Source organism: Engystomops pustulosus, chromosome 2 (genome assembly GCF_040894005.1).
Source record: "Engystomops pustulosus chromosome 2, aEngPut4.maternal, whole genome shotgun sequence".
Taxonomy (NCBI): Eukaryota; Metazoa; Chordata; class Amphibia; order Anura; family Leptodactylidae; genus Engystomops; species Engystomops pustulosus.
In genome coordinates this window covers 154,780,812-154,793,307 of record NC_092412.1, presented here as the reverse complement: position 1 = coordinate 154,793,307, position 12,496 = coordinate 154,780,812, and the positions used below count along the sequence as shown (strand labels likewise).

The following is a 12,496-nucleotide window of genomic DNA, read 5'->3' as shown; positions in this document are numbered from 1 at the left end:
GTGAACCAGTTGTTATTAATTGAAAGTAATTTTTAACAATGAGCCCCACTATGTAGATAGATCTAGTATTTTCTGGCAAGCCTTAGGTTCTATAGGGTAGTAAGCAAATATTAGTAATAAAAAGTAACCTATATAATCCCGACCTGTTGCTTCTATTCCAAATAAGAGTCTGATTATACAAATGCTAAAATGATTTAGAATACATATCAAGTCTGTTCAGAAATAAAGACCTTTTTTTTATTTGTAGATGTACATCAAATACAAATTGAGCAGTCACTCACAAGTCAAAGACAGCTTTCCCCACTGTAAAAATCAAGAGTCACGGAGAGATGGTGATGGCAGCAGAAATCTCTTTCTCAAGTTATGAGAAGGCTAATTTAGCGAAGCCTTATTCTGAGCCTATAGTAATAAGCCAGCCAGCTTTGTCTAGAAAACTTTTTAGACCATCAAAAGAGGTTTCACATTAGTTAAAACTAGGCAGAATATCTACAGACAACACTTCTAGATGGTTTAGAAACATTGGCTTAAAAAAAAAAAAAAAAAAAAAAAAAAAAAAGGTCAAAAATCACCTCCATGGTAAATATAGCGGACTTGATAATCCAAGCCTTAGTGATTTCTGCTATTCTGTTAGCTGCCTCAAGCATTCATAGTATTTTCTTAAATTATGCAGGTTCAGTCTTAAAGGAAAATGCTGGGTATCCAGAAAAAATAGAGCACACAGGACTGTCTATTGCCCATGTGAAAATATAGGAGAATGGGCTTGTGCAGTAACAAATTTAAAGAGCTTGGGGGCAATATATATGTAATGGTGGTGTTGTGGAAACATTGTTGCTTTGCTTCTGCCTTTCCTACTATTGTAGTAATGAGGTACATAAGTATGTACAAAAACATTTCAAAGCAACACAAGTGGCCATTAAAATATGGTCAGGCTTCACTTTATAAAGTTTTTTTTTACACCCCATAACCAACACACATCCCTCCTGGAAAGGTTAGCTGGTCCGACACTGTACTTGTCCCTCTGTGGAATCCTCATCATCGGAACCTCCCCCTCCAGATGATGGACCTCCTCCACTCAGTCCTGTAATTCTGTAACCCATGTTCAGAAGCATAACTTCAAGCGGGTCAGCATTCATTCTTCTTTGGTTAGCTTGACAAGCACTTTCCATGTCCTGTACTACTCGTCTGTCTGGCCCTTCACTCTGAAAACCGACAGAACAAGAGTTTTTATTAAGTACCGTACACATGACAGCAAGGCACACATATCCACAAGTCTTAATGGGATGCATCAGTACACAATCTATGTAAAAGGGTTTATTAGTTAACTAATAGTTTAATAGGACATTATAAAGCAAACATTTGGTGGAAAGACCTGGATCAGACCTCAGGTTTGGCAGCACTGTAAGATGGTGCTGTGCACTTTGACCAGTCCGTGACCATTATTAAGCCCTAAAGTTACAGTACACATGTTACTAAAACATTTTTAATGGGTACAGAAAAACTCAGTTCCACTACTGTGTCCCCCCTGGTATAATTGTTCTAGACTGTGCTAAAATACATAATTTTTTTATTTTATTTCAGGAAACACAGAATGCAAAGTTACAGACGAGGCCCAGATGTGGTTTATACATGGCACATTGTTTTTACTATATTCTGTTTGTAAATGTCTACTTAGATTACGACGTTTTGTCAAAGTTAAATGGAGGTGTCCATAACTGTATTTCAATAGTGTCAGTGATAGAAATCCAAGGCTCTCAAATAAATCACTATTGAACATGCTATTATTTTAAGGAAGAATATTTTTGTTTTTCACTCCTCACATTTGGTTGCCTATAACTGTTAATTTTCACGTCTACATATGCATATACATATATTTAGTTATTGTTTTAAGATAACAATCTGCATCATTTTCACTCAACCACAATATATGGTCACATTTACTTAAAGTTTTAACATTTACATTTTACATGCTTTTTTTAATTTTTAAATCAATTTATGCTAAGAGGCAGGAAACCAAAAAAATATTGTAAACTTACCTTCCGATGGAATTCTCAAGCATTGTCCTGAGCAAAGGTACAGCTATGAAACATTGCACATGCGCAGATGAGCCAGGACAAAGAAGATGGCGCCCAATGATCCCGTCCACTCAGGGAGGGAGGTGGGCAGAATGTCATGGAGGGACCAGGGATGGCATCATGGAGACAGTAATGGGGGGATAAATATAATATACGGTATATATTTTAGGCAAATGGGTATTATTGGTAATTTCTTTCAGGAAGATCCCCAACCCCTTTAAAATAGATTTGTTCACTTTATTTTTTTGCTATTTCTTTTTTAAACACCCCTAAATATTTAACTACTATTTATTTGATTTTAACATTCTGTTATATGTAATATAATATGTGTCACTTGTAATATGAAACCTATTTTGAAGTCAAATATTAAGGTTCGGTATGGGTGCAGCTATAGTAATCTATGCATTTTTTTTTTAACTTTTAAATCAAAAATTACTTTTGAATGGAAAATTGTGGTTATTAATGCAAGTTTCTAGGTGGTGTTTTCACCCAAAATGGCAAAATGCTGAAAACCATCTTGCAGAAAGAGTGAAACTATGAACTAATAGATATTCCTAAAAATTGAGCATGGTGATCCCAATAACTGTCTGCATCCTAATTGTGTATCTCTTCTGTTTTCATCTAAATAACTGGGCCAAAACCTATTAAGATATTAATAAGCAGCGCAAGACTCAACCCACAATCAAAATCTCTCTTACCAGGCTCCCTACGCACTGCTTGTACTGTTCTAGCAGCCCGCAGGAAACCAGAAAGTAGAGGGGATCCGGTGGTTAACTCTTTAGGTGTTGCAGTCATTGTGACCACAAAACCTAAATGAGTTGGATTGTAGAGGCAAGTTTTTCACTGTAACAGAGAATAGCGGAGGCCAAATGAAGACCCCTTTGTCAGCCCTCATTGGGCTGGCAGTCTAATGATCGCATGTTCAAGTCCTTATTTGGGACTGATCAAAAGAAAAAAAAATTTAAAAGCATATTATGTATTGCCATATGTGTTACAACCCATGACAGCTGGGGACTGCCTCTCCAAGGCTCCCAGGCTTATCATGTAATATGCTCATGTAATACGGTGCTTAAATGTACTGTGTTCTCATTGGGCATGTATGCATCTGTGGGACACAATTGTGAAGTGGAATAAAATTTATTAGACATTTTAAACTTTTGTAAAAATAATAAACTGAAAAGTGGAGCGTGCAATATTATTTGGCCCCCTTAAGTTAGTACTTTGTAGCCCCACTTTTTGCTGCGATTACAGCTGCAATTCGCTTGGGGTATGTCTCTATCAGTTTTATACATCGAGAGACTGAAATTCCAGACCATTCTTTCTTGGAAAACAGCTGGAGCTCAGAGAGGTTGGAGAGTGGAGAGAGCAGCAGTTTTTCAGCTCTTTCCATAGATTCTCAATTGGAAGACTAGACTTTGACTTGGCCATTCTAACACCTGAATACCTTATTTGTGAACCATACCATTGTAGAGTTTGCTTTATGTTTGGGATCTTTGTCTGGTTGGAAGATAGATCTTGTGAGAGATATATTTCTCTACCAGCCGCCATTTTGGACCAAGCGGACACCATTTTGGTCTATAGCCAGGGGTCATGATGATCACTGTCAGTTATATTGTAAAATGTCTATTCATTTCATGATTCAAACATAATTTTATTTGAATCTGCTGAGAGACAGTTCTGTCCTTGACTCTTGTTCTATATTTTTGCTTCAACACCTGCTTATCTTATGCTGTGGCCTCACCTAGGAGCCATCGGAGTCTTCTTCTCAGGACTTCCTGAGACATTCCGTCTCCCTGGAGACTGTGTGCTGTGTGAGAAATAATATGTAAAGTTCATCTACATGTTTTGGGAAAGGGAATTTATGGGGAGATATTCAAGCTGGCCTATAGCATTGCAGTATTTTATCACCTTTTTACGCCCCTATGCAGAGAATTTTATGTGTTTATATATTCGGCTGCGTGTTAATAAAGTTTGTGAGTCTGCATTTTCTTTTTTTTTTTAAAAGTATTTATTTTTGCAGTTTTTGAATTTTTATACAAACATAATAAACAAAACCAAAAATCAAGATTGTCTGTCACATATTTCCTTCCCCCCAATACAGGATTATTATATAACAGCCATGATAACAGACAGGATCTTACTGCGTTTCAAAACTACCTGAGGGATATTACACAGTAGATAACAGCAGGATACTGCAGCCAGACATCTTGTTACAACACAAACAACTATTGACACAGGGACAATCAGTCACACACACACACACACACCAGCACGCTCAGTCTCCTTCATCATGGAGAGGAGTATATATCACATGTGATTATAGGGCAGTATGGGGAGTCGCGCACCATCTGGACCAGATGCGATCAAACTTCTGGGGACACTTCCTGTTGGTATACAGGGACCGGTAGTGGGGAATGACACTATTAATGAGTAGTATCCATCTTTTTAATGGAGGGGGCTCCTGGTCCTTCCAGGTCATCACCACCACTTTTCGGGCGTAGTATAGGACAAACCTAAAGAAAATTTTGTCATAGTGGCCATTGACAACTTCGTTTATGATGCCGAGGAGACACACAGAGGGAGATAGTAAGCGTGGGAAATCAAAGTATAAATTAAGGAACTCCAGCACTTCGGACCAGAAGACATGGACCCTAGGGCAGGACCAGACACAATGCAGGAAGGATCCGACTTCAGCCTGACAGCGAAAGCAAAGATCATTAGGCATTGTTCCCATGCGGAATAGTCTAGCAGGGGTGAAGTAAACTCGATGGAGGAATTTAGATTGGATCAGGAAGTCCCTCGCACTCACTACAGATGTGAAGTAGGACAGTTCGACCTCCCTCCAGTCATCATCTGACAGGTCAGGGATATCCTGTCTCCAGCGTTCACAGGCTCTATCAAACGGTCTGGACTTTTGCTCTTGTAGGAGAGCATAGCACTGAGTGAGTGGCTTAGGGAGGTCCGGGGTACTCATCAGAGTCTCTAGTTTGGAGAATTTCACTGTCAGGCTGAAGGAGCCGAATTGGGCTTTGAATGCGTGTCGCAGTTGCGTGTAATGGAAGCTGGCCGTATTGGGTACAGTATGTCTCTCCCTTATCTCGTTAAAGCTGAGTAATTCTGTTTCCGGGGATAAGAGCTGGCCTACAAATTTCACCCCCGCTGCCCCCCACATTGTCCAGCCCGGGAGGGAGAGGAAGTGAGAAAGCCACGGATTGAGCCACAATGGAGTCCTAGGCGAGAGAGGGGGAGAGCTGCTCGGTTCTACCAGGGTTTGTGCCCTACGCCAGCACACCGCTACCGTACGTAGGGGAAGTGGGGTATCAGATGGGGACTTGTATCTGTACAGCAGGTTTGTAAGGGCCTCGTAGGAACCCACCAGGGCACCAGCCAGTGCAGTAGCTGCATTACCCATGTCTATATCTATCCACCACTGGGCATATACTAGCTGGGAAGCCAGGTAATAAAGATACAGATCCGGGGCAGCCAGTCCACCCCTAGACTTGGGAGCCTGAAGCAGCGCTAGACTGAATCGCGGGGCGCTACTCTGCCAGTAGAAGGACCTGAGAATGCCGTCTAAGCGTTTAAACAGGCTCTTAGGAAGTAGTATAGGGCAGGCATGGAAAAGGTACAGAAACTTAGGGAGAAAAATCATTTTGAATATATTAATACGCCCGTACAAAGACAAGGGGAGAGTGGACCAGGCTTTTAGGCGCGATTCCGTTGCAGCTATCAGGGGTGTAATGTTTAACTCCGTAAATGCCTGGACCTTGCGTGACACCTGGACTCCCAGATATTTAAAGGTGGACACCACCCGAACTGGGACGGGGAGGGAGTGTACCCCTACATCAGATAAGGGAAAGAGGGCCGATTTGTCCCAGTTAACCCGAAGACCTGAGAACCCCCCATAACGTTCTATCAGGGACAGAAGGGATTCCAGAGAGGGGCCCACATCCCCAAGATATACAAGTGTATCATCAGCATAGAGAGATACCTTCTCAATAATAGTACCTCTAGTTATGCCCTTAATGCCCTCAGAGTGGCGGATCGCCACAGCAAGGGGCTCAATGGCGAGTGCAAAGAGGAGGGGAGATAGTGGGCAACCCTGTCTAGTGCCCCTAGCCATAGGGAGAGTAGGTGAGATGTTAAGATTAGTCCGCACCCTAGCCTTGGGATCGTTATACAGTAGCTTAACCAATGCTGTAAATCGAGGGCCAAAACCCATTCTAGGCAAAAGGGTCCACAAATAGGGCCACTCCACAGAATCAAACGCCTTACAATTGTCTAAGGATAATATAAACCCTGGGTCTGGAGACCGCTCTGCCTCTGCAATGTTCAGGTGTAGTCTTTGTATATTTATGTCAGTTCCCCTCCCAGGCATAAAGCCTGTCTGGTCTGGGTGAACCAATGATAATATTACTTTATTAAGCCTTGTTGCCAGAATTTTTGCTAGTATTTTAACATCTGAGTTTAGGAGGGAAATTGGGCGGTACGAGTCGGGAAGCAGGGGATCCTTGCCAGGCTTAGGAAGAACTACAATAAGGGCCTCTCGCATGGAGTCGGGGAGGGAACCACTATCAAGCGCATCAGAGTACAGGCTGAGGAGAAGGGGGACCAGAGTCTCACAGTTATCCCTATACCACTCACCTCCCAGCCCATCAAGTCCAGGTGTCTTACCGGGGGGCAACGATTGGATGGCCAGTTCCACCTCCTCTGCCGAGAGCGGAGCATCAAGCTCCGATGACTGTGCCTGTGTGAGCCTCCAAAGTGGAAGACTGTCAAGGAATCCGGAGATCTCGACGGAAGAGGCGGACAATCTGGAGCTGTAAAGAGAAGAATAGTATTCATGAAATACCATGTTAATGGCCCGGGGCTCTGTGATCAATGCTCCGTTACCATCAATAATAGAGGGGACGGAAGCACAGGGGCGTTCAGCCCGCGATAAATACGCAAGCAGCTTCCCGTTTTTATCTCCAAATTCAAAGATGGACGCTTCCCTGGCTAGCAGGCGTTTGCTGGTGCGCTCCTTCACTACAGCTAGATGGTTCCTCTGCGCCTGAGCCCAAGTCTTTTTATTCCCCGGAGTAGGTTTCTCTAGATACTCCTTTTCTGCAGTCACCAGTACAGCCGTCAGCCTTTCCTCCTGGGCATTTAAGGACTTCCTATGGCCAGCTACCCCCGACATGAATGCCCCCCGCACCGAGGACTTGTACGAGTCCCAGACTAGAAGAGGATCAGGATGGGTTGAGTGTACATCCCAGAACTCGCTGTGCGCAGCCCTAACAGTACTCTGGACCGCTGGGGACAGGAGCCAAGCCGGGTGCAGGCGCCATAAGCGGGAGTCGCTGGGGGGGCCTATAAGGAGACTAATGAACAAGGCGGAGTGGTCTGACGCACTGCGCGGGCAATAGGATATCTGGTCAACGTGCTGCATCATATCAGGGGAGACAAAGGCCAGATCAATCTGAGAGAAGCTCTTATGAACAGAGGAATAAAATGAATATTCTCTCTCTTGAGGGTGTTTACTACGCCAAACATCGGCGAGGTCTAGAGAGGTGAGCCACTCATTCAGACGGACCGAGCCTGTGTCAAGACCACTTGTACGATCCAAGGAGGGGTTAGGGACTGCATTGAAGTCACCAATACAGAGTAACGGGCTTGGAGGCATAGCAGCCAGCTTACTGGATATTAGGTGCAATACTGCTGGATCAAAGGGAGGTGGGACATAAATAGACGCTATAGTAAAGGTAAAGCCCCACAAGGCACAATGTATGACTACATAACGGCCAAAGTGATCCGGTGCTACCTGTATGACCTCTATGGGAAGCGCTTTGGATATGAGTATGGATACTCCCCTAGCGTAGACAGAGTAGGAGGAATGGTAACCTCTAGCCACCCAGGCCCGCTTCAGGGAGAGGACCTTCTGACCCGTAAGGTGAGTCTCTTGGATACATACAATATGGGGGGCCTGACGCTTAATGACATCTAACATCAGAGCCCTCTTGAATTTGGAGTTAAGTCCCCTCACATTCCAGCTCATTACCTTAAGTGAAGACATCTTAGCGGAAGGGAAAGGGGTGTGGGGAAGGAGACGTGAGCAACCAAGCATTCATCCTTTCATACCAAAAAGACATAGACAGACAGACAACAGTGAGCATAACAAATATAACAGATCTGAACTAACAATCCCAAGAATACAAACCCCCTGTCTAACACCCTAACAGCAGTAGTGTAGACCTATACCCACTAACAGTCAAGTAGTAGAACAGTGGTCCCTAACTCAAGACAAACCTACACCATTTGTCCCGGGACCTTCAACCCTTAATGAATAGACGATCAGGAGGTTATTAGGCAGCCATATTTAGAGAAAACCAAGAGGAAATAGGGGAGGGGGGGGGGGAAGGAGGAAGACGCAAGGAGGTAATGGTAGGGGGAGGTAATGGTAGGGGGAGGTGGGAAGGGGGGGGAGGTGGGAAGGGGGGGGGGGAGGGAGGGAGAGAATGGAGTGCCATAAATGGCGCACGGTCAAGATGACCAAGAAGAAATCACAAATCAATCACAGGGTACATTTGTGAGGCACGTAAAGTGTAAACAAATATTAGAAAACTGTAACAGTGATTTGGGACCCCTGGATAACTATTCAGGACTAAGTCCAGCACTGTCATTGCATATCAGATAAAAGGATATGTGAGTCCAGTCACTCAGGAGGTGCGGGCCTTGCAGCTGGAGCCCGTGGAGCTGCATCGGCCCAGTGAAGTGCTTCGGTTGGGCAAGTGAAGAATCGAGTCTTCAGACCATCCACTATTCGGAGCTTGGCAGGGTACATCATGGAGTATTTAAACCCCTTGTCACGGAGACGGGCACGGACCTCGGTGAATTGTGCTCGCTGTTTCCTGACGGATGCAGAGAAATCAGGGTAGAAGGACACTCTGCTGTTGGCATAAAGAATTTCTCCCTTGGTACGGACAGCCCTGAGGATAGAGTCCCTGTCCCTAAAGTGCAGCAGCCGGGCCAGGAAGGGTCTCGGATTGCCCCCTGGGGGGCCAGGGCGGGATGGCACACGATGGGCCCTTTCCACTGTGAAGAACGGGGAGAAGGTATCTGCAGGAAGCATATTTTTGAGCCAATTTTCAAAAAAGGATACCGGATCAGTCCCCTCCACTTTTTCGGGGAGACCAACCACTCTGACGTTGTTCCGTCGCAGGCGGTTTTCAAGGTCGTCCGCTCTGTCGATGGATGCAGACATTTGGCGCTGAAGCTCTCTTATCTGTGTCGGCATAGGCCTCTGGACATCCTCCACTTCAGATATTCTGCGTTCAGTTTCTGTTATTCGCTCTTTGGCTTTGTGAACATCGTGTCTTAAAAGAACAAAGTCCTGTCGCAGCTCATCCACCTTGGTAACCAGTTTGGATTGGCACCCATTAATGGCCGCCAGCACCTCTGCAAATTTGCGGTCCAGTTCAGTGGCCACGTCAGGCGGATCAGCGCCCTCTTCATAACTTACAAGCTGCGGCGGGCTCTGGGAGCCTTCAAAGAGGGAGGGAGAAGAGTTTGGGGACCCCTGAGGAGAGCAGGGCTGTGTGCGGGAGAATCTCCCCAACTTTTTGGCAGCGTTTGACTGAATCTGTGCAAGGACAGCTTGTGATGTGGAGCATTCCTGCGCATCCAGGGGTTCCAGGGACTGGAATGGAGGATCTTCATGGATGGATTCATCATCCGATGGAGGCGCAGACACCCCGGACGCTGCTTTTTGCAATTTAGCCGTCCTCCTCCGGTTACCCATGGCGTCTGGACAGGGGGGCCAGTGATAAACAATCGAGGAGCCTAGCGTCCAGTAATTAGCAGAGATACAGTCTAATCCCACGTGGAGTATTACAGCGGCACTGCAAGGGTTAATATAGAACAAAACCCAGGAGCAGGGGATCACTGGGAGTATGGTGGGCTGCACAGCTTGGGGTCCCCAGGTGAGAGGAGGGCAGCAGCAGGGGAATTACTTCCCTACCTTATTCCTGGCTGCAGTCCGGCAGTGACAGGGTTAACCCTGCGCGCCTAGGCCTCAGGCAGCGCAGGGGAGTCCAGTAAGATGGCGCCTCCGGCCGGATACAGGGCTGGCTGGAGCGCTGCAACGATCCCCTGACAGGGCAGGTCAGCAGCACAGCGGGTCGGCGGCACAGCACGGGGGGGGGGGGGTTCCCTCCCCCGGTATTCAACACCGCTCCGGTGTGCAGCCGCAATGTCGGGCGGCTATGGTCCCGCCGCCGCGCGGGACACGTGGGAGGCCGCAGGAGCTGGAGTGCTGGAGGGGATCTCACGGAGCCGGTGACCGCCGCGATACCGCCACCGGAGTATGGGGGCAAGTACCCGCGGCACCGGGGAGCAGACTGGAGGGGGTACAGGTAAGGATGGCTGCCTGGGAAGGGTGATAGGGTGCCAGGTCCCGGGAGCTCCGCGGTGCACGTCCTCCTAGGTCGGCATCAGGCCACGCCCCCCCCATGAGTCTGCATTTTCTAAGAGACTGGTATGTCTTGGTTTCTGCTCTCATCCCAGTACCGGTCTAAAAAGGGTTAATTTGAAAGTCATCTTGCAACTGCAGGGCGGTTTAAGCCCCAGATAAAGATCTTTTACAATCTACTCCTAGTCTCAGGTCTTTTGCAGAGGTAAACAGGTTTTCTTCTAGAAAATCTTCCCATGAATTCTAATCATCTTCCTTGTCTCTACTGAAGAAAAGCAGGCCCAAACCATGATGCGGCCACCACCATGTTTGACAGTGGGGATGGTGTGTTCAGGGCGATTAGCTGTGTTGTTTTTACGCCAAACATTGTTTGGCATTGTGGCCAAAAAGTTTGGTTTTGGTTTCATCGGACCAGAGCACCTTCTTCCACATGTTTGGTGTGTCTCCCAGGTGGTTTGTGGTAAACTTTAAACAAGACTTTTATGGATATCTTTGAGAAATTACTTTCTTCTTGCCACTCTTCAATAAAGGCCAGATTTGTGCAGCCTATGACTGATTGTTGTTCTAAGAACAGGCCCTCCCACCTCAGCTGTATATATCAGCAGTTCATCCAGAGTGATCATGGGCCTCTTGGCTGCATCTCTGATCAGTCTTCTCCTTGTGTGAGATGAAAGTTTAGAGGGACAATCGGGTCTTGGTAGATTTGCAGTGGGCCTTCCATTTCAATATGATCACTTACACAGTGCTCCTTGGGATGTTTAACGTTTGTGAAATCTTTTTGTAGCCGAATCTGGTTTTAAGCTTCTCCACAACAGTGTTGTGGACCTGCCTGGTATAATCTATATATATAATCTATCTAATCCAGCTGTGTGTAATCAAGTCTCCGTATAAATCCACCTGCTCTGTGATAGTCTCAGGGTGAAGACCACGGAACACACCAGGCAGGTCCACAACACTGTATGTATGTATGTATGTATGTATGTATGTATGTATGTATGTATGTATGTATGTATGTATATATACTGTATAAGTGTATATATCTATATCTATATCATCAGTCATTTAGGACAACATTGGATCGATCATCACTGAACTTCTGGAGTGAGTTTGATGCACTGAAAGTAAAGGGGCCTAATAATATTGCCCCCCCCCCCACACTTTTCAGTTTATTATTTTTCACAAGTTTATAATACCCATTAATTTTCGTTCAATTTCTCAATTGTGTTCCACTTTCTGTTGATTCTTCATCAAACAAAAATTTTCAATTTTATATCTCTATGTTTGAAGCCTGAAATGTAGAAAGGGGGTCGCTTTTGCAAGGCACTGTATATTAAACAGTTTATTTACATGTTATTTAAAGGAAACCTACCACTTGAAGTGGCAGGTTTCCGATGGCAATACCGGGCACCAGCTCAGGGTGAGCTGGTGCCGGAGCTTATTTTCGTTAGTGTTTTAAACCGCGGTATTGCGGTTTAAAACACTTTTTAAACTTTATAGCCGGCGCAGGCAGGTACGCGCTCGGCGCTTACCATGCGCGCGGCTCTCATTCACTTCCTATGTAGCCGCGCGCACGGTAAGCGCCGAGCGCGTGCCTGCCTGCGCCGGCTATAAAGTTTAAAAAGTGTTTTAAACCGCGATACCGCGGTTTAAAACACTAACTAAAATAAGCTCCGGCACCAGCTCACCCTGAGCTGGTGCCCGGTATTGCCATCGGAAACCTGCCACTTCAAGTGGTAGGTTTCCTTTAAGCTGTAAGCCTCTCCACTTATTATAACAAGACTCCATTTTTCTCCTGCTGTCGCTCCCAGTTACTCAGTGGAAGCGATACACTTTCAATTCCATTCATATAGTTACATTTAACATTTTCTTCACCCCTTTTATACCTTGTGGCTTGTCATCAAGCCAGTGTCTTGCAGTAGACTTCCTTATTTGGTAAAGAACCTTAGCCATCGCCATTTGTTCTAACTTTTTCCCC

The 12,496-nt window shown here is 45.6% G+C and overlaps 1 protein-coding gene across 4 annotated transcripts in view; it reads right to left on the bottom strand.

The window, feature by feature from the left end:
• Positions 1-211: 211 nt before the first annotated feature.
• WDTC1 (WD and tetratricopeptide repeats 1) overlaps positions 212-12,496 on the bottom strand; it is a 51,541-nt gene continuing 39,256 nt past the window's right edge. For all 4 annotated transcript variants that reach the window (XM_072137017.1, XM_072137015.1, XM_072137018.1 and 1 more), the window contains one exon: positions 212-1,199. In XM_072137017.1, coding sequence (XP_071993118.1) covers positions 990-1,199 — 210 coding nt within the window. In that variant the 3' untranslated portion in view covers positions 212-989. The remainder of the gene's footprint in view (positions 1,200-12,496) is intronic.